We start from the raw sequence: 21,383 nt of genomic DNA on the forward strand, positions 1-21,383 counted from the left end.
AGGGGAGGAGGCTGCTGTTGCCCCAGCAACAACCAGGGAGCCCGAAGGCGGGTGCAACTTCGGAGGGATCCGCGCCTCGGGTCTCTCGCTGCCGGGAAGGTACTGGGAGAGGCGCGAGACAAGCCTAGGAAGTCAGCACTCGCGGAGAGAGGGACAGGTCAGGCCCATGAACTGCAATCCCTGCTGTCTCTTGGCCCGACCTAACCGTTGGGTGCTGTGAGGTAGGAATAACGCATGCGCGGGCCTAGAGGCGGGGCTAAGGCGGTCCTGCCCTTAAAATGCCTGCGCCTTCGGCGCTTGAGGATCCGAGGCGAAGAGGCGGAGCTTTTGCGCCTGTGGGCGGGGTCATAAGGCCTTGGGGCGGGGTTTTCCGCTGCGCAGAGCACAAGGAAGAGGTTATTTTAGAGGCGGGTGGAGATGCCAGCTTCTCTCTCTGCTCTCACCTCACCCCCGTCATTTCCCCGGGGCTCTCCTGGAGGAGCGGGGAGACTCATGGTTAAGGCGGCAGCCTCAGTAGTTTGACGAAACTAGTTTGGAAACCTCCTACTCCCCCTTATTTGGTAGGCCTCAGTTTCCCCATCTGTCAAGTGGGGATAATAGAACAGTTAACTGGGCTGTGATTGCGTTTTTCCTTCAGGGCCATGGCTGAGGTGCACGTGATCGGGCAGATCATGGGGGCCACCGGCTTCTCGGAAAGTAGCCTCTTCTGCAAGTGGGGCGTCCACACAGGTATTCTGGGGCGGGTTCATTTCCCTACCCAGACCCTCAAGCCCAGAGTTTCTACCTTCCTTCCTTGACTCCCTCGCCTAGTCCCCGATCCTCATCTTCCATTGGCTCTCAGGACTCCTAGCCATGACGGTACTCAGATAGTGTGAATCTCACACTCCTTGTTCTTCCTGTCTCATCTCTGTGGGAGCTCTGGCTTCCCCTCTCTGAACACAAAGCCCCTTGAGGATATGGGACTATAGGCTAGACCCCCCCTCATACACCCTCAAAACACTAGACAGCCTATCCCCACTGGACTTCATTCACTGCCTTGTAGGGGGGGGGGCTGAGTCCCTCTCCCATCTCCGTTCGTTGCTTAACAGTCTCTATAGATTAAATTCGTACTGTAAAATGGGTTTTGATCTCAGATTTACAGAAAAGAGGCCACCCACCCTCCTGTATTCATAATTCTCTGTGAGAATGTAGGAACCTCTTTCTATCAGTCATCGGGGTTCATCCACACAGTGGCAGGAGAGGCTTTGGAAGTCCCCATTTTCCCCCTCAGAGGCAGCACAGCATCCAGGAAAGGGCAGGGCCATAGGCCGCCAGATCTGGGCTCACATACTAACTAGCTCACCTACTGAGTGGTGGCCTTTGGACTTGACCTCTCCCAGCCTCAGTCTCCTTGTCTATAAAAATGAAGCTCATAGCAGCTAAGAGGCAGCAGGGTTAAGAGCAGACTGCCTGAGTGCAAAACCACATCTTAATTACGTGACCTTGGGCACTTGTCTTTGCCTTGATTTCCCTGTCTGTACAATGGGAATAATAATACTTCATGGGGTTGTTGTAAGGACTAAATGAAATCAACCAGCACTGAGAAGAGGGCCTGAGCCAGTGTTTGCCTCGCTTGTGTAAAAACTGGATGGGGTTCTGCAAGTGAAGCGTTGGGTGTGCTGCCCAGCACAGATGAATGCTCCTGAGATAGCGCGGCTGTTGCCATCTTCATCTCGGAGGCGCCCTGGGTCCTTTGTGATTTCACTGGTAGGTAGGGTGCTGACTGAGATCCCTGGGGAAACTAGGGTCCTCCAGCTGAGCAGAGAAGAGGCAGGCCCTGGAGTCCGGACCCCGCCACTCATCTGCCCACCTGCTCTGTGACCCTGGCCAGGTGCTGACCCCCCCCACCCTCCAGCCTCATTTTCCTCATCTATAAAGTGGTAGAGTGGGAATACTGGTCTTTTATAGGGGTCTGGGGAAATCTCATAAGTGAAGAGCCTGACTCAAGGCCTGGCACTTTCCTCACGTGGCCCAGAAGGAAGAGATCACCAACGTGATTTTTATTATTTCAGGGGACTCTTGGTCGGGGGGTGGGGGGGCAGTTAATCCAGCAGAGAGCTCAGGGGCAGCCAGATAAAGGGCTTGGGCCCTGCAGTCAGACAGAGCAGTTTGAGTCCAGGGCCGCCGTGGGACGTTGGTCAGTCCCATTCCTGTTGTGCCCCAGCATGGACGACAGTGCTTGGTATACAGCAGGTGTTCAATAAATGTTCATGGACTAAATGGCCAAGTGACTTTCCTTCTCAGAGTCTGTTTCTTTACCTATAAAATGGGAATTATATCAGCACCCAACTCCTAGGAGCACTCACTTGTCCAACAAACATGTATTGAGCAACTTCTGTGTACAAATCCCATGTTTGAGGTCCTGGGGACCCAGCAGTATACAAAAGATGTGCTTTCCTGGGGCTCCCAGGAGAGGACACAGGATTAAAGAGCAGGTGAGGAAATGAGCATAGTGATTACTGACAGTGGTAGGTACCAGAGGAAGTGAGAGGAGATGATGTGACAGGGACTCGTGTTTGGATAGGAGGGTGAGGGAGCACCTCTCTGTGAAAGCGGCACCAGAGTCTATCCCTGAAGAATGAGAAAAAACCAGGCATATCTAGGAGCAGAGCTTTATGAGCAGCATCAACAGCCAGTGCAAAGGCCCTGGGGGGTGGGGGGGTAGAGAACAGAAATGGGGCCAGTGAGGCTAGAGGGTGGTGACGGGTGAGTGGTGGGAAGGGGACACAGGCCAGGCCATGGAGGGCCTTGTGGGCTGCGGAGGAGGGTCTAAACCAGGGGCTAGGGTGGGGATTAAGAGCCCTAGAGGGCAGATGAAGTGAATTCATTTTAGCACCTTTCACCCTTTGCTGGTGCTCTTGCAGGGACATCCTTGGCCCCATCTTAGTCCTTGAACTAGGCCTCTAAATATAAAATGGGGTGGGGGGCGGCGGCGCCTGGGTGGCTCAGTCGGTTAAGCATCCGACTTCGGCTCAGGTCATGATCTCACGGTTCGTGGGTTCGAGCCCTGTGTCGGGCTCTGTGCTGACAACTCAGAGCCTGAGCCTGTTTCAGATTCTGTGTCTCCGTCTCTCTCTGACCCTCCCCTGCTCATCATGCTGTCTCTCTCTCAGAAAGAAATAAAACATTAAAAAATGTTTAAAAAATAAACATAAAATGGGGTGAGGAGTCAGAAAACGATATCCAACACTTATCTAGTACTCACTATGCCCCCAGACACTATGCTGAGGGCTCTCTGTATTAGCTTATTTAATCTTTTCACAAAACTACGAGGGATGTGTTAGGATGACACCCATTTTACAGCAGGGGAGACCAAGGCAGAGGACGGTAACTCTCCCAAGGTTGCACAGGCAGGGAGAAATAGTACCAGGATTTGAACCCACACATTTGGCTCTAGAGTCCACACACCTTATAACTCCTGCCCCCGCCCCCCCCAATGCCGGGGAGAAACAGGGTCCTCCAGCCGCAATGGCCTCCCCTTCCTGATGTCTGCTTCCTACTCCTCCCTGCAGGGGCAGCGTGGAAGCTCCTGTCGGGCATCCGGGAGGGCCAAACCCAGGTGGACACCCCCCAAGTAGGGGACATGGCCTACTGGTCCCACCCCATCGACCTGCACTTCGCCACCAAAGGCCTCCAAGGTGGGTTCCCGGCCTGGGCCCCGTGCCCTTTCCTGGCCAAGCCTGGTCCCGGAGAGGCAGGTTGGCTCCAGAGCGTGCAAGACTAGGCTGGCCAGGGCTGCAGGGGGCGAGGGGAAGGTGGGCACCAGGGAGAGAGGGGAGGTGGCTTTCAAAGAGACAAACAAGAGTCTTCACTCCGGAGGAAGCTGGGAGGGGGTGAAGGGGGGGGGAGGCAGGGCTGCTAGCTGTTTCTGCAGCTGCTCACAGGGGAAGCGAGTACGCGGGGGAGGAAGGGTATCAGAAAGCCTTTTCTCGTGGAAAATTTAGATCACTAGAGAGGAGTGGATTCTAGGAAATAGCCTAAGTCAACATGACATGTGTTTCAACAATACAAATAATATTTACTGAGCGTCTGCCCTGCGCCCAGCCCGTGCTGGGTGATGCCAGGGCAGTGTCAGTGATTGAGACAGCCCCCCAGCCCTGTCCTCTTCGGGTTCGCCATCTCTTGGGGGGAGACAGAGCTGTCCCAGACGGTGGCATCCCAGAGTGGGTGGGACTGGAATGGGGGATCCTAGAGGGTAGGGGGACCCCAGAGGAGAAGCCCGACTGAGGGAATTCAGGGAGAGCTTCCTGGAGGAAGGGATGTTTGAGCTTTGCTGTGAAGGGCTAGTAGGAGCTGGTACAGAAGAAGGCTCTAGGCAGAGGGCTGTGTATGAAAGGCCCAAAGGGGAAAGTGAGCCGGGGGCATTTGGAGGATCGAGGGTGTGTAAGGGAAGGGCCAGGGGTGAGGTGGGGGGGGAGACAGGCCTGGGAACTGAGGCCATCTCCAGAAGGCGCTTGGGAGCCGTAGCAGGTGACCAACAGGTCAGATTTCAATTTTAAAAGATTCTTCTGATTGCCTGGGGCCGATGGGCTGGAGGCGACGCAGGCGACTGTCCTGTCCTCTGTGTGGCACCATCTTTGCCTCCTCTTTCCTCACCCCGCCCCCCCCGCCCATCCAAAAATCCCTTTGGCTCTACTGCTGGAATGTATCCTAAATCCCCCCACTTCTCTCTCTGGGCCCCTCGGTCTGTCCACCCTCACGTCTCACCTGGATATTACTGTAGCCTCTTCCCTGTGCATCTCCATGCCCCATAGTCTGTCCCCTTGTGAGCCCCCAAGTTGGGTCACATCCAGTCTCTACCCAGAACCCTGCACGGTCCCCATCTTACTCGGGGTAAAAGCCAAAGTCTTATCCTGGGTCACAGGGGCCGGCACAATTGGCTCTGTCCCCTCCTGTCCCTCTCTCCCTCAGCCGGCCTCAGCCACGCTGGCCCCACCAGCCAGCTCCCACCTCAGGGCCTTTGCACACACTGTTCCCTCTCCTGGGGGCATTCTTCCCCCCCAGATGTCCATCCACATGGCCGGCTCCCTTCCCTCAAGCGTTCGCTCAACCGTCACCTCCTCAGAAAAGCTGCTCCTGATCACCTACTTTCCAAAACTGCATCCCCACCCCCACCACCCCCAGCTTTATTTTTCTCCAGAGCAGTTATCACCATCTGACATACCCTATAATTTGCTTATTTACTACACTCGTTGTCTAGGATGTCAGGAATTTTTGTCTGCTCTGTTCACCACCGTGTCCCCAGCTTCTAGAATAGGGCCTAGCACGGAGGAGGGGGTGCAGTAAGGAGGGTGAAATGGAGCCAGATGTCCAAGGGCTTTGCCTCCCAGGTTGAGGAGCTGAACTGTGTTCTGAGGACATCGAGAACCCTGTGGATGTGGGAGGAAGATGCCTCTAGCTGCCAGGTGGAAGGTGCACTGGCGGTGACAGGAAGGAACGCCCTGGGCCCGGAGAGCACCGCGTGGGGGGCCATGGGGAGGGAAGGAAGGAGGCATCCAGGACAAGGCCGGAGGCGCTCACCTGGGGACGAGGCTGCCCTGAAATGGGGACACAGAAGAGGAGGCCACAGGAAGGGATGTGGGCAGAGGGCAGATCCGGAGGGCCTGGGGTGTTGAGGTTGGCATTGAGGGGGAGGGCACTGGGGAGCCATGGAAGGGTTTTCAGCAGGGGAGGGAAACAGATTCACAACGATCCCTTGTGAATGGGAGAGAAGGCCGGGGCAGAAACCCAGTGGGGCCGGGACTGGACCAGTGGGGATCAAGGAGATGGGGATCCAGGAGGGGGAGACCGAGCCCCATCATCACTCCCTTCCTCCCTCCCGTCCTGCAGGCTGGCCCCGGCTCCATCTCCAGGTGTGGTCACAGGACAGCTTCGGCCGCTGCCAGCTTGCAGGCTACGGCTTTTGCCACGTGCCCAGCAGTCCGGGCACCCACCGGCTGGACTGCCCCACATGGCGGCCCCTGGGCAGCTGGCGGGAGCAGCTGGCACGGGCCTTCGTGGGTGGCGGCCCGCAGCTGCTGCACGGGGACGCCATCTACAGCGGGGCGGACCGCTATCGCCTGCACACGGCCGCCGGTGGCAGCGTGCACCTGGAGCTGGGGCTGCTGCTGCGTCACTTCGACCGCTATGGCGTGGAATGCTGACCCTGCCCCCCTGCCCCCTGCCCCCGCCCCTGCCCGCAGGCCCTTGTCCCCACCAGGCTACCTCTCGAGGGGCAGGACGGCCCAGTGGTCAGAAGCGTGGGGCCGGAGACTGTCTGATCTGACCCCAGCCAAGGCAGGCCCTGGGTTCTGTGCTGGCTAACACCTCAAGCCCAGGGGCTGGCCCTCTCAGGTCGTTTCCCCATCTGTAAAATGGGGGCAGTTGAGTATGTGAGGGCGCAGGGTGTTGGGTGAGAAGAGACTGGAAGTGCTCAATAAAGGAGAGCAGTTCTCACAGGTGTCGTGCCTTCCTGACTTCCTTCATCTGTCAGAGGTCTTGTGCCCTCCTGTCCTCCCCCTGACACCCTCCTTCAGGCTCCCACCTTCTGACAGACCCACTGCCCCGTCTTCTGCCTCAGCCTCTGTCTCCCTCCCCACTCGGGGCGGCCCTCTTACGACCCCCTCTCTTTGGGGCTCCTCCTCCTCTGTGCGCCTCTCCCCACTGGGTCCCCTTCTCCTGGCTGACCTTCGCCTCTGCTCCAGCTTCCCACCGTCTCTCCACTGGGGTCCCCGCTCTCCGATCCCCTGTGGCCTGTGTCCCCAACCTCTGGCTGAGCCCTCCCTGCCAGGTCTTCCTCCTCTCTGCGACCCCGCACAGCCCTCAAGCCACACGCAACCCGTTTGCCCGCTTAGGTTGCGCTCAGCCGCCAGGAGGCAGCACCCTGTTCGCGGGGCGGAGCCGGGGTGCCCGCCCCCTCCCCCCGGGGCCTAAGGGACCCCCCTCGGAGCCCGCCCACGCGAGATGAGGACGGTGGCCCGGCCCCCCCCCATGTCCTACCCCTGGGGGCCGCCCCCGCCCCGCGCGCTTCCTGGGTGGGGCCGGGGCGGCTTCAAAACCCCCCGCCGCCCCAGCCGGTCCCCGCCACTGCCGCCGCCGCCGCCGCCGCCGCCCTTAGCGCCCCGGGCGTCCCACCCCCTCCTCCCGCCGCGGATCCGCCAGACAGCGAGGCCCCCGGTCGGGGGCAGGGGGGACGCCCCCTCCGGGGCACCCCCCGGCTCGGAGCCGCCCGCGGGGCCGGCCTCGGCCGGGAGCGGAGGAAGGAGCAGCCGAGGAGCAGCCCGAGGCCCCAGAGTCTGAGACGAGCCGCCGCCGCCGCCCCCGCCGCCGCCGCCGCCGCTGCGGGGAGGAGGGGGAGGAGGAGCGGGAGGAGGGACGAGCTGGTTGGGAGAAGAGGAAAAAAAGTTTTGAGACTTTTCCGCTGCCGCTGGGAGCCAGAGACGCGGGGACCGATTGGCGCGGCGCTGCCCCACCAGGAGGCAGGACTTGGGGACCCCAGACCACCCCCACCACCGCCTCGGACGCTTGCTCCCTCCCTGCCCCCTCCACGGCGTCCCCCAGGCGCCCCCGTTCCGGAGCAGCCCTCAGGAGCCGCCAACCCGGACTCCTGCGAAGACTTGATCCCGGACCTCGGGCGCACCCCCCTGCACGCCGCTCCCCCACCCCCAGCCTCTCTCCTGAGCCCCCGCGCATCCAAGGACCCTTCTCCACCGGGATCCGGGAGACGGGATCTCTCCCAGACCTCCTTAACCTTCCCACTCAAGATCACCCACCTCTGGTACCAGATCTCGCCCATCTCGGTTTTTTCCTTGGGATACCGAGAAGCCACCCATCAGAGCCTCCCCTCCACCTCCACTCCGTTCTCCCTGAGGTCTTCGACTCCCCTCACCTCATCCCGACCCTCCTACCTTTCTTCGGGAGACGCCGAGCCCCTCTAGGGGCGGGGCCTCCCTTTTCCCACCCCAGCGGGTCTCGCGCTCTCGGCAGTGCCGGGGGCGACGCCTCCCCCATGCCGCCCTCCGGGCTGCGGCTGCTGCCGCTGCTGCTGCCGCTGCTGTGGCTACTAGTGCTGACGCCTGGCCGGCCGGTCGCCGGACTGTCCACCTGCAAGACCATCGACATGGAACTGGTGAAGCGGAAGCGCATCGAGGCCATCCGCGGCCAGATCCTGTCCAAGCTGCGGCTCGCCAGCCCCCCGAGCCAGGGGGAGGTGCCGCCCGGCCCGCTGCCCGAGGCCGTGCTGGCCCTTTACAACAGTACCCGCGACCGGGTGGCGGGGGAGAGCGCCGAGCCGGAGCCCGAGCCTGAGGCGGACTACTACGCCAAGGAGGTCACCCGCGTGCTAATGGTGGAAAACACCAACAGTGAGCTCAGTGGGGCCGGGGACCCTGGAGGGGAGCCCCCAGGGGGCGCCGGAGTGCAGGGGTCACGGGGAGGAAATTACAGGCAGAGGAAACTGCCTAGAGGAAGAGGACCCCCGGGGTTGCCGGGAACGCGGGAGGGGGGTCTCAAAGAGTGAGCTTCCTACCCCCCCAGGTATCTGGCCTTGAAGGGCAGGAAATAGGGAGCGAAGTGGACCTCTTCTAGTGGGCGATGGGAACCTGCGGGATCGTGGGGGGCAGTTCCCTAGACGGAGAGAAGGAACTGGGGGGGGGATAAAGGGATAGAAAGACGTCCTTCACAGTGCACTGGAGTGTGGGGGGTCGTGGGGGTGAGGGCTGCACAGAGGGAGCCCGCTTTGGGAGAAGCGAAGACCCCGGCACTTGAGGGAGGAGAGGCAGTGGGGAAAGCTGACCCAGAGCTCAGGGGCACGAGGCGAGAAAATTCAAGAAGGACAGAAAAACTAGGTGAAGCGAACCCCGGAGGTGTCGGAAAGGTGACAGTGGATCCGCTTGCAGCAGGCGCGAAGAACACGCGGGATTGGGGGAGGGCCCGCAGAGAGGCGGCGAGGAGGGTGATAAATGCGGGGAAGAAGGGACCCGAGGTCTGGGGGTGGGAGGTAGGAGCGGGAGAGCAGCGGAGACCCCGGGGGCAGGGGGGCGCCGGGGATGCGCGCGAGGTACCCTGAGTATTTGGCATATGGACGTGAGAGAAGGACGCCCAGCGCGGGAAGCAAGCACCCAAGAAACCTAGAATTGTGGGTGGTGGGGAGGGGTTTGGAGAGAGGGGAGACGAGCATGAGAAACGGGGACGGGGAGGGAGTGGAGGGACACAGAAACAGTGCCGTTCTGGGAGCAGCGAGCCCCCCCACGCCTCGGGAGGGGGGGAAGTGGGCTGAGTGAGGAGTCGAGCCCTAGAGGGAGAGGTGGGTGGGTGAGACTCTGCACGATCGGGGTGAGAAAACCGAGCGGGTCGGGGTGAGGGAGCCCCACGTGGGTGCCACGCGCGGAGGGAGGAGCCTGTCCTCCCTGAAAGGGGGCGGGGAGGAGGACCCCGCAGAGCTGAACGAGGAGAGTCTGGACCCCAGAGTCCCAGTTCCTCTCCGGGAGGCTGGGGAAACCCCAGCGTCCGGCCGCCTCGCCCTCCCTCCCTTCCTTTTCCTTGCCCGGGGGGCGGGGATCGCGCGCGGAGCCTGGGGCGAGACGGGGCAGGTCGGGTCCCCGCCCTCGCGGCGGCGGCGCCTCCCGCCCTCTTCACTCCAGCCTTGGGCGGGGCTGCTGCTGGGCCCGGCCCCTCGCGCCCACGCGGGGACCCAGGTGTCCCGCGTGGCACGGAGGTTTGGGGCAGCCCCCCCTGTTTTCACTCTGTGTTTTGGGCGGTGCACCTGTGGGTCCCTGGGCACGCATGCGTGCGCCTAGTTTGCAGCTCCAGCCAGGTGACGCCCCTCCCCACCCACATTTCGGGCTCGCCTTTTCCGCGGTCGGTTCACCTTCGTCGTAGAGATTTCGCTAACCCTCAACCCTCTTCTCCCCTCCCGGTCTGGCTCCATCTCGCCCCCAAACCCGATGCCTCTCTGCCCGTGTGTCTCCCGCATCCCACGCGCGGGTCTCTCGGTTTCTGTCTGTCTCCTCCCTCTCCTCCCTCCTCGCCTGCCCCTCGCGGTCTCTCCATCCCTCCCTCTGACCCATCGTGCCCTTCCTTTCTCTCTTCCTCTGTATCTGTCTCCTGCCCTTCCTTTCTTCCTATCTGTCGCCCCCACCCTCCACCCCTGCACTACACTTCCTTTGGGGTTTGCTGAGTAACCCCTGGGTCAAGATAGGGCTTCTTTGTGGGGGACCCGGCCCGGCCCGGCCCGGCTAGAGTGGGGAGGAGTAGGGGCAGGGGCTCATGGGAGGAGTTTCCTCTCCTTTCTCATCAGATCTGTCTCCGCCATTTCTGCACCCCTACTTTACAGGAAGTATATATATATATAATTGCTACAGGAAGCAATTATAATAGTAACAGTAGTAATAATGTCATAGCAGGGAGGCAGCGTAGCCTAGGGGTCAAGAGCACACTTATTGGGACCAGACCACCTGAGCTAGAATCCCAGCTCTGTAGCGCCCTACCTATGTCACCATGGGGCAGATGACCTGTTTCTCCGTCTGTAAAATGGGTACAATAATTGTCTTTTCCTCATGAGGTTGTTGTGAGGTTTAAATGTCTTAACCCTGGTAAAATGTGGTGCATAGGCCCCTGGCAAATCTGAGCACTCAACTTACATGTTAGCACAACCAGGCTGCCTGCTTTACCGCACCGGCTCACTCACTGCACACCATAGAATCCTGCAGTCCGTCTTCCTTTTACAGTTGAGAATCTGACCCAGAGAGTGGAATCCACTTGCCCAGAGTCACACAGCGCTTCAGTTAGGAGAACCTGGTTGGCAATTAGGGAGCTTGAGGGGGTTGTCATTTCCCAAAGAATAGTCGGAAAGCAAGGTTCTGGGGAGGAATGTGACGCCCAAAGTCACAGAGCTGGAGGGCAGCTCCAGGATCCTACCCCCACGCCCCCCCACCCCATGCGTTTCAATTTGCATCCAAGGCTTCAAGTGCTTGGGGGCGCCTGGGCAAGCCCAGCAGCCCCCCTTCCGGCTTTGTACTGAGTAGACACTTTACAGATGACAGGAGACAAGGGTGCCTAAGACCCCTGTTTTACAGAGGGGTAAACAAATCCAGAGAGGGAGAGCCACTCACCCAAGGTCACACAGCTAAAAAGTGTCAGAATCAGGTTCCATCCCAGGGCTGTCAGCCCCAGGAGCCCATGCTCTTAGACCTGGGGTGTGCCAGCTCCATCCGCCCTGGCCAACCCCTCTGACATCCCTCCTCTCTGCTCCTCCCGCCTAGAAATCTATGATAAAGTCCAGCGTACCCCACACAGCATATATATGCTCTTTAACACATCGGAGCTCCGAGAAGCAGTGCCTGAGCCCGTCTTGCTCTCCCGGGCAGAGTTGCGTCTGCTGAGGCTCAAGTTAAAAGCGGAGCAGCACGTGGAGCTGTACCAGGTGGGGGCCTGGGGCCCAGAGGTGGGCTGCGCTGGGACCGAGGTGGGCAGCTGGATGGCTGGTGGCTGCAGGGTCCACACGCAGACTCAGAAAGATGGGGACACGTGGCCCATGGAGTCATGGGGCCCTTAGGAACTTTTAGGCTCCAGCACCCTAGGATACCAAACACTTAGGAGGCCAGAATCTCCAAAGGTTGCAGGCTTCCCAGCCATTCTGTCCAGTACGGTAGCCACTAGCCACACGTGGCCATTTAAGTTGACTCGGAGGGAAAATTCAACCCGTCAGTCTCATGGGCCACATTTCGAGTGCTCCGTAGTCACATGTGGTTAGTGGCTGCTAATTTGGATGCCGCAGATAAAGGACACTTTCAGTGTCGTAGAAAGTTCCCTTGGATAGTTCTGTTCTCGAAGAGTTAGCGTCTCCAGGAAGACTGGGGCCTCTGGAAGGGCTGGGGTCTCTAGAAGATTCTGCCATGTCATGTCATGTGGGACACTGGGCTTAATGGGAGGTGGTAGACTCTTACAACAAAGGAAGTTTGTCTGTGGTCAACTTCTTGGGAGTCTGGAGAATTCAGCTTCACGCTGCCAGTGCCTGGAGTGTTCCGCCCGGCCCCAGAGGGTCGCTGCACAGGGGGCATCAGACTTGCAGCATCTGGGGTTGGGGCGTGTCAGACTCCTGGGTGTCTAGAACATCACTCTCCCAGAATTCCTCAGGTTCACTAAACGGGCCATTCTTGGAGTGCCTACCGAGCACCGGCGTTCTGGAATGACTTCTAACATAAGCCCCTAGAAAGTTACAGGCTCTCAGAATCCAGGGTGTCCCATTTGCAGAATTGTATGCTCAGGGGACCCCAGGATGTCCGAGGAGGATCTTCGCATGGTGGGCTGTCCGAGCAGAAAGGGGCTGGGATTCCACCAGTGAGGGAACTCAGGCGGGGGAGGGGCCCCGCAGGGACTGGGGGCAGAGGCTGAGCTGTCCAGGTGCCTTGACACCCCCTCTCCACCCCTGCCCGGGGCTCTCCTCTCCTCCCAGGGCCGTGCCGGTGGGGGGTGCCTGGGGGGACTGTCTGAGGGACTCCGCGCCTGTTTGGTGGAGCAGGAGTTGGGGGTGCAGTCAGTGTATTTGGGGGTGTGGAGCAGCATCTAACCCACTGTCTCCCCCCAATTCATCTCTCCCCAGAAATACAGCAATGATTCCTGGCGCTACCTCAGCAACCGGCTGCTGGCGCCCAGCGACTCGCCGGAATGGCTGTCCTTTGATGTCACTGGAGTGGTGCGGCAGTGGCTGAGCCATGGAGGTAAGGACCACTTCGCCCTGCCCCTATTTTGTAACCCGTTGTTTGTCCTGCCTAGCAGCTGGGACCCCGTGTCCCCGCCAAGACCTGGCCCTCCTCCTAGACCCTCAGACCTGAGTGATTCATACTTAACCCTTTTCCTGAGCACCTGCCCTGTGCTGGGTGATGCTGGGGACACAGCAGTGACCAAAACGGCCCCACGCTTGCCCTCACGGAGCCCATGGTCCGTTCTTGGGGTGGGGGAAGTGGGGAAAGACCTGAAAACTGGATGGTAATGACCTAGATTGGGTAGGGCTGGAATAGGGAACCCAGAGGAGATGCCTGACCCAGCCTGGGGTCAGGGAGGGCTTCCTGGAGGAGGGGACATCAGAGCTGATAATTTGAGGGTTGAGTGGAACCCGCCCGGGAAAGGAGAAGCAAGAGCGTTCGAGGCACACCCTGAGTCCAGGGAGAGCCTGACACATCTGGTCTGTCTGTAAGAGGACGGTGTCTGACCTGAGTCCACCGCGCCCACATCCCCCTTCCCCATCTCCCTTTTGTTCCTGCCTCCCCTCAACAAACGCCAGTAGGTCCCGGCTCTGAGCCCCGCCCTGTGTGGGTGTTGCTGGGGGCACAGTGGTAACTAAGACAACTTCTAGATGCTGCCTTCACGGGGCCCACAGCCACCTCTGGACATCTAGGAAGTCTTCCCTAGGCGGCAGCGATGCCCCGAAGGAGCAGTGGCGGGGTGGGGAGGCCCTGAGTGCTGCCGGGGACCCATCCTTAGAGGGTCTGGGAGGGCTTCCTGCAGGAAGTTGATAGTATAGAGACTTGAGGGTAAGTGGTGGGTTGGCCCAATGTTGAAAGGTGGGGGTTAAGGAGCAGGTGGGTGCTGGCAGGAGTGTCTGGGGCCGCTGGACAAAGAGCAAAGGCCTGCCTCCATCACTGTGGGGTCTAGAGCACCCAGCACGGGGCCCAGCACCTAGTAGGAGCTTAGAAAATCCTTCGCTCGTTCGTTCAAGAAGCCTTTCTCCCACAGCTGCCCTGTGGGTTTGCACCCCAGCCCTACCTTTCCCCCCCTGGGGGCCTTGGCTTTCATGTCTGCTAGATGGGGAGCTCTGGCGAGGATCAGAAGAGAATGATACTCACAGAGCGTTTTAGGACAAGGCCGGGCACCTGGAAGCGTGCCCTCAGTAGATGTTTGTTTTGCTGACCATGGGCTAGGCCCCGCGGGGAGCAAGAAAACCAGAGTCCTTGTGCCCATGGATCCTGCTTTCCACTGAGCACAATGAGGGACATAAATAGCCAAATACAAATGTCAGGGAGGGTGAGCGCTATGGAGAAAATAAAGTGATGTCACGGTGGGGGAGGGGCTTGCATCCAGGAGGGCCTCCTGGAGGAGGTGACATTTGAGCTGAGACCTGAAGGCGGAAAAGAGGAAGCAAGGCCAAGAGCTGGAGCAGGAAGGTGCAGGGAGAGGGCAGGCAGGGGAAGAGATAGGCAGGGGCCCCAACCCCCTCCCCGGGTTTGCTCCGCCCACGGTGGGGGGGGGGTGAACCGCACCTCACACTGGCTTCCCACTCCCACAGGGGAAGTAGAGGGCTTTCGCCTCAGTGCCCACTGTTCCTGCGACAGCAAAGATAACACACTGCAAGTGGACATCAACGGTGAGCCCCATCTCCCTGGCCCGGCCCCGCCCCCGCGTGTACACGCACGCCTGCGCGCATGCGTCCTCCTCCCCAGGCCCCTGCCGCCCTTCATCCATCTGAGAGTGTGTGTCTGTGTCTCCCCCACACCCTACAACTCCGAACCAAAGCAGGGTTCAGTTCCAGCCGCCGAGGTGACCTGGCCACCATCCATGGCATGAACCGGCCCTTTCTGCTCCTCATGGCCACCCCGCTGGAGAGGGCCCAGCACCTGCACAGCTCGCGCCACCGCCGGGCCCTGGACACCAACTACTGCTTCAGGTGAACCTTTCAGCCCTTGACCGTGGCATTCTCCGCTGGTGGCATGATGGCCGAGCTTGAGGCTCACGTTGGGCCCCTGGCCGCGCTGCGCGTGGGCTGGCACTTCCTTCAGCCTGGAGGGCCCAGAGGATGGGCTGCGAGTTCTAGGATGCTGGGATGTGGAGTCCAAGGATGTTGAGCTCAGCTCGCTTTCTTGCTGGTGTGTTGGTGTGTAGAATGAGGGACCCGAGCGTGCGCAGGTTCCGTGTTGGCAGGCTGAGGTTCTAGAATGTGGGGATCCTAGGATTCAGTGCTAATGGTGGGAATCTGAGAATGTTGGACTCCAGGAATGTTGGGATCCTAGAATTTGGGAATTCAGGATCGGATTCTCATCTCATTGACAGATTGGAGTCTCCAGTGTTGGCAGACTGGAGACCTTGAATATTGGCCTCAGAATGATGGAGGCCAGTGTTAAAATACTAACATTAGTGGGACACCTGGGACATCAACTCGTGATCTCAGCTCAGGTCTTGATTTCAGGGTCATGAGCAAGTTCCATACTGGACTCCATGCTGGGCATGACGACTACTTAAAAACAAAAAAACAAAACAGGGGCACCTGGGTGGCTCAGTCGGTTAAGCATCTGACTTCGGCTCAGGTCACGATCTCACGGTTCATGGGTTTGAGCCCCGTGTCGGGCTCTGTGCTGACGGCTGGCTCAGAGCCTGGAGACTGTTTCAGTTTCTGTGTCTCCCTGTTTCTCTGACCCTCCCCTGCTCACGCTGTCTCTCTCTCTCTCTCTCAGAAATAAATAAAACATTAAAAAAAAACCAAAAACCCTGGGGTACTTGGGCGGCTCAGTCACTCAGGTGGAACATCTGACTCTTGATTTCAGCTCAGGTCATGATCTCAGGGTTGTGGGATCAAGTCCTGTGCTGAGTTCCATCCTGAACATGGAGTCTCACTTTCTCCCACAAATTATACACACACACACACACACACACACACACACACACACATAACAGCAACAATAACAACTAGCCTTTACAAATGTTGGGGTTGGAGAAAGCTGGATTATTGATATCCTAGAGTGTTGGGGCTCAGTGTTGGGATGCTAGACTCTTAGAAAGCTGGGATCTTCCGAGGTGGCAGCTGGGACTTCTTGAGTGATGGGCTCAGGATTGTGGAATGTTGTATCGATATTGAGATGTCGGAATTCACAAATGGCAAGATCCCAGCGAGTTGGCATTACGGGAATCCTAGCAAGCTGGAAATGTCATTGAAGTGTTCGAATCTTGAGATGCTTGCTGGAGTATTGCAATCTAAGAAAGTTGAAAAGTTGGATTCCTTCGCATGTTGAAATTCAGAGTTAGATGTTGCAGAATTCGAATCATAATCTGACCTTTGTCCCTCCCCTGCTCAATATTTGGATGAGGTACCTCTGGGCTTTGTTACATACTGACCCTCTTCTGGAAAGTCAGCTCTGCTTCCAAGCTTAGCAGCAGCTGCAGCCTTAGCCTGGCAACCCCGTGAATGAATGAACGTTATTAATGTTATTAATAACAATACAAAGGGAGGCAGCCAGCCTTGGGAGTCTCCGCAGGAAGGGATACAGTGTGACCTAAGAAACTGTGCCAAAAGGTTGAACCTGCAGCTGAGCAGAATGGTAGATCCAACGACCCATTTTTCAGAAACACAGGGACAGAGGAACGTGTTAAAGAATACCACGGGCTTGCAGTCAGCAACAATTAGATTGTGGCAAATCTGACCCACTTTCTTCAACAAATACAGTGCAAAGAGAGTTCTGTAGATTTCTAAAAGAATCTTAAGTTCCATATGAAATAATTGCAATGTGTAGACCTTCTTTGGAGCTTTATTCATGCAGACTAGTAAAAAACAAAAAGACGTTTGTGAGACCAGTGGGGAAATGTGAACCCCGATTAGAGATTTGATGGTATCAAGGAATAATTGAGAATTTTTCTTATAAGGTATTGTGGCTATGTTTTAAAATAGTCCTCACTTTCTTGGAGGTAAACGTGGAAATATTTATGGATGAAATGACATGGTGGACGGCATGTGCTCCGAAACCATCCGGTGGGGGAGAGGAAGTGGGTAGGGGCAGAGATGCAGTGAACTTGGCCATGACATGCGATTGTGGAAGTTAGCCTCCCTGAACTCTTCCCCAGCATCCAATGTGAGGCCCTTCAGCCTGTCCTGGGGTCCCAAGTGGGTTTCTTTTATCCATCAGGCCCAGACTGGATGGCAGAGAGCTTTGCAAGAGGGGTACCTGGGTGGCTCAGTCGGTAGAGCGTGGAACTCTTGATCTCGGGGTCTTGAGTTCAAGACCCATGTTAGGGGGAGAGCTTACTTAAAAAAAAAAAAAAAAAAAAAAAAGCTTTGCAAGAGACCTCGAACTTGCACTGAACAAATGGGTTAGAGAGTGCCTCAAAGTCACCTGGAAGCTTGTTAAACATGGTCTACTGTCCTCCAGCCCCCCCCCCCCCAGTTTTTGACTCAGTAGGTCTTTGGTGGGGTGGGAGAATTTACATTCCCCACAAGTTCTGCTCTGGGGACCCCACAGGGAGGATGTCCCAGGTGGGGAATCAGGGTCACAGATTATTGCAATCCGAGGACCTCAAAACCCCCAGCCAGGGTTGAACCGGAAGTGAAAGATTATTCTGGACAGGGGGTTCTTTCCCGTCTGCGAGTTTAGGATGGCCTTGAGAAGCCAAAAGCCCGGGCATTTCCCCCAGAAATATGCCTGTGAGTTCAGAAGCTCAGGACCCTCCCTGAACCCACGCACGGACTTCCTGATGCCTCCTTGGCCCCCAAACAACACCTTATATGATTTAACATCCCCTGTGTCTCTGGACAGAAAAGGAAACTGAGGCCCAACCAGACTAGGGAGGAAGCAGGCTGAGCTCACAGGGGTGTCAGATTCCTGGCTCCCCTCTCTGTGGCTTTGGGAGAGGCCTTTGTCTTGCCCCGGAAAATGCTGGATCATGGCCTCTTCTGCTCTGCTTGAGCTGACATGGCTGCGCGGGACAGATGAGGCCTCAGGCTCCCCGGGGGGCACAGCCTTGGCCGTGAACCTGGCCCCAAGCTCCACCACTTATATGCTTTGTGTAAGCAGGCAGCCGTTCCCTCTCTGGGGCTCAGTTCCTTCATCCTCCAAGTGGGCAGGCCTGCCTCGTAGGGTTTTGAGGTCAGTTCATTCTCTGTTGATGACTTTTTGCGTAGGTGAGTACGTGCACATGGCCCAAACCTAGAAGGAATACTCAGACCCTCCAGCTGGACCCCCACCCCTCTCTGAAGAGGAGGCAGTCACTTTCATGACTTTTGTGTCTCCCTCCAGAGGCGTGTCTGTTTGAAACACATATACATCCATATATTTTTTATTTTGCCCAAATTGCAGAGTATGTTTTTCTTGGGGGGGGAAGTGTGGAGAGGCCACTGCATCTTCCTTCCTCCTCCCTTCCTTCTTCCCTCTCTCATTTCTTTCCTCCCTCCTTCCCTCCTTCCCTCTCTTCCTCCCTTCTTCTCTCATTTCTTTCCTTCTTCCCTCCCTCCTCCCTTCCTCTCTCCTCCCTCCCTCCCTCCCTCCTTCCCTTCCTTCCTTCCTTCTTTCCTCCCTCTCTTTCTTATTCTAAAAGTAACACATACCGTCTGTCAAGAATTTGGAAAATACAGAAAGATATCACCCATCACTACCACGTCTAAAACATCAACACTCGAATATATTTCCTTCTAGTTTCTTTATGCAAAACAGAATTTGGATCATAGTGTACCTGTAGCTTGGCATAGTATCTCTTTCATATGATATGAATCTGGAATATAAAGTGTTCATGCTGTCCATGAATCAAGCCTTTTAGCCAAGGTCCCTGCCCAGCTTAGCCACAGCCCCAGAGGCCAGCACATAAAATGCCCCGGTTCTTTCCAGACAAGCAGGAGCCTGGGCCCCGTTTGGGGGGGGGGACTGGCTTTTGCCTCTGAGCATGGGACAGGGATGATGATCTAGAGCAGTGAAACATCACTATCCTCCAACATGCTTTTTAAAAACCTAACATATAGGGGCACCTGGGTGGTTCAGTCGGTTAAGTGTCCACTCTTGATTTCAGCTCAGGTCATGACCTCGCGGTTTGTGGGTTCAAGCCCTGCCTTGGGCTCTGCACTGACAGTATGGAGCCTGCTTCTCTCTCTCCCTTCTCTCTCTGCCTCTCCTCCACTTGTGCTCTCTCTCAAAATAAATATATATATTATATATATAATATGTGTGAGGCTCGAACTCACAACCTAGAGATCAAGAGTTGGCGCACCGGGTGGCAATAAGTTTTAGAAGGAAAATAAATCAGTAAGACCTGGGTGGCTCAGTCAGTTAAGCATCTGACTCTTGATTTCGGCTCAGGTCATGATCTCACGGTTTGTGGGATCGAGCCCCGTGTCGGTCTCTGTGCTGACAGCTAGCTCAGAGCCTGCTTGGGATTCTTTCTCTCCCGCTCTTTGCCCCTCCCTCCCCCCAATAAATAAATAAACATTAAGAAAAAAGAAGGAAAATAAATCAGAGGAAGAAGAAAGAAAAAAATAGATATTGGGGACTCTTTTTCCTATTCTGGATAAAATTTTCTTCTGTTACGGAAAATTCGAAATGTAGACAAAGGCAACCAAGGTATGATAAAATGAAGTCCCACGGGTTCTCATCCAGCTTCAAAAGGCAGTAAGATTTGCCCCATGTCAAATACAGACATTGTCATATTTTCTTGCAGAACTGAAATGCCATTATCACACTGAATGGAATTCACGATCGTTTGGACGATCCAGAAAAGATGGATCAAAAAGGATACTCTGAGGAGAGGATATTGATTTTGTTTTAACCAATTATTGAGTACCTGCTGCGTGTTAGGCAGTGTTCTAGGAGTTAAGGCTCCCTGTGTAAAGGGCATCTGAGCATACATTTCAATGAACTGAAGAAACGAACCAGAGTGATATCTGTGGGAATAGCAAGCCAGGAGTGAGTGCAAAGGTCCTGGGGCAGGAGTGTATTTGAAGAGCAGTGAGGATGCTTGAGGGTCTGGAGTTAGGGAGAGTGGGGAGGGAGTTGAGATCAGCTGACAAGGTGGCGCCTTGGGATTCCTGGGGAGGGTTTGGGCATTTGCCCCAAGGACACGGAGCCGTGTTTCAGCCATGTTCGGAGCAGAGAGTTGACATGACAGTCTCTAGCATGTGGCCCCAGAAGGCAGGGGTTCCTGCCTGTTTCGTTTGTACTGAGCCCCCAGTAGATCCCAGCCAAGCAGTTGGTCCTGATTCAACAAGTATTTGTTGCACACGTAGAACTAGGGGCTTGTGCACGGTCATTTGACTTTCTTACAGGCTTATCTGGAGCCTTGCGTGAGATGATGTTTAGTATGATGCCCTTAGCACCGGGCTTGACCAAAGGGAGCGCTTTATCAGTGTTAGTGATTATCGTTGCTGTTACTGTTATGCTGCTATTTATCAGACCAAGATGGGGGCTGTGCTGGGGGCAACCAGGGTGCCCGCCTAGGGGTGCAGCAGGGCAGCCGAGCCCCCTGACCCGGCCCCCTCCACCCCTCCCTGCAGCTCCACAGAGAAGAACTGCTGCGTGAGGCAGCTCTATATTGACTTCCGCAAGGATCTGGGCTGGAAATGGATCCACGAGCCCAAGGGCTACCACGCCAACTTCTGCCTGGGGCCCTGTCCCTACATCTGGAGCCTGGACACGCAGTACAGCAAGGTGCGTCTGGCGACTGGCCGAGGGTGGGCTGGGGGGAGCAGGGACCGAGGGAGTGGAAGGAGACAAAGAGAGGAATTAGCCAGATGAGAGAGAAGTAGAGACAGACTGGGAGATCCTAGAGGATGGTACAGAGATGGCAGGAGACAGGCTCTGAGCAGGTAGAGACGGACGCAGGATCTACGGATCTACAGTCTTTGGAAAGACCCACGGAGACCGAGTGACCCGACTGGATGCAGGAGGCGGAGAGACGGAACGGGAGAGACAGGATGAACAGAGAAAGGCTCGGAGTCCACACACTGCCACCGAAACAGAGACTGTGAAGACAAGAGTGGAAAAGGAAGGGAGGCAGAGACTGGGAACGGACTGAGATGAGATAAGACCGAGGGAGACGGGGAGAGGCGGGCAGGGTGGGGGCACCCTGCCCACGACCCCCGACCCTGACCCCGCCCGCAGGTCCTGGCCCTGTACAACCAGCACAACCCGGGCGCGTCGGCGGCTCCCTGCTGCGTGCCGCAGGCCCTGGAGCCACTGCCGATCGTGTACTACGTGGGCCGCAAGCCCAAGGTGGAGCAGCTTTCCAACATGATCGTGCGCTCCTGCAAGTGCAGCTGAGGCCCCGCCCCGCCCCGCAGGCCCCGCCCACCCGGCAGGCCCGGCCCCGCCCCCGCCCGCTGCGCCGGGCTGTATTTAAGGACACCGCACCCCAGACCCCTCTGGGGTGGATTAAAGGTGGAAAGAGAACTGGGGTCTCTGTGTGTGTCGTTGGGCCCCTGAATGGGGTCTCCCTCCCGACATTCCCGGGTTCCCGTTCCATCTGCGCCCTCTGGTTTCCATTCATTTCCTCCCACAGACAGTAGGTAGATTTATTTATTGAGCACCTTGTGCCCCATTCTAAGTGCCTTATATTGATTAATTCATTTAATCACCATAAGAAAGCTCTAAGATACAGGGACTCTGATAATACTCTATTTTTTT

The 21,383-nt window shown here is 57.1% G+C and overlaps 2 protein-coding genes across 3 annotated transcripts; both read left to right on the top strand.

Annotated features, from left to right (window-relative positions):
• The first annotated feature begins 2 nt into the window (after nt 1-2).
• Nucleotides 3-6,478, top strand: B9D2 (B9 domain containing 2). The gene is made up of 4 exons (XM_039247853.1): nt 3-221; nt 638-729; nt 3,552-3,677; nt 5,869-6,478. The coding sequence occupies exons 2-4, from the start codon at nt 642-644 to the stop codon at nt 6,180-6,182; spliced, it is 528 nt and encodes a 175-aa protein (XP_039103784.1). The 5' UTR covers nt 3-221; nt 638-641; the 3' UTR covers nt 6,183-6,478.
• An 896-nt stretch (nt 6,479-7,374) lies between these two features.
• Nucleotides 7,375-21,149, top strand: TGFB1 (transforming growth factor beta 1). 2 transcript variants are annotated; one of them, XM_039249356.1, is made up of 7 exons: nt 7,375-8,381; nt 11,280-11,440; nt 12,620-12,737; nt 14,303-14,380; nt 14,530-14,680; nt 20,255-20,408; nt 20,862-21,149. In XM_039249356.1, exons 1-7 carry the CDS (start codon nt 8,027-8,029, stop codon nt 21,018-21,020), a joined length of 1,176 nt encoding a protein of 391 aa, XP_039105287.1. In that variant the 5' UTR covers nt 7,375-8,026; the 3' UTR covers nt 21,021-21,149. The 2 variants fall into 2 exon arrangements, with proteins under 2 accessions (XP_039105287.1, XP_039105277.1); XM_039249346.1 differs by having other exon boundaries at nt 7,380-8,381; nt 14,533-14,680.
• Nucleotides 21,150-21,383: the final 234 nt, after the last annotated feature.

Source organism: Hyaena hyaena, unplaced genomic scaffold (genome assembly GCF_003009895.1).
Source record: "Hyaena hyaena isolate Hyena2069 unplaced genomic scaffold, ASM300989v1 scaffold_9, whole genome shotgun sequence".
NCBI classification, from domain to species: Eukaryota; Metazoa; Chordata; class Mammalia; order Carnivora; family Hyaenidae; genus Hyaena; species Hyaena hyaena.

Bases quoted from the DNA above. Each gene is read 5' to 3' on its own strand.
- B9D2 (XM_039247853.1), top strand. From the start codon at position 642: ATGGCTGAGGTGCACGTGATCGGGCAGATCATGGGGGCCACCGGCTTC. The intron at 730-3,551 runs GTATTCTGGGGC...TCCTCCCTGCAG, and splicing joins CAAGTGGGGCGTCCACACAG to GGGCAGCGTGGAAGCTCCTG. The intron at 3,678-5,868 runs GTGGGTTCCCGG...CCCGTCCTGCAG, and splicing joins CGCCACCAAAGGCCTCCAAG to GCTGGCCCCGGCTCCATCTC.
- TGFB1 (XM_039249356.1), top strand. From the start codon at position 8,027: ATGCCGCCCTCCGGGCTGCGGCTGCTGCCGCTGCTGCTGCCGCTGCTG. The intron at 8,382-11,279 runs GTGAGCTCAGTG...CCTCCCGCCTAG, and splicing joins AATGGTGGAAAACACCAACA to AAATCTATGATAAAGTCCAG. The intron at 11,441-12,619 runs GTGGGGGCCTGG...ATCTCTCCCCAG, and splicing joins AGCACGTGGAGCTGTACCAG to AAATACAGCAATGATTCCTG.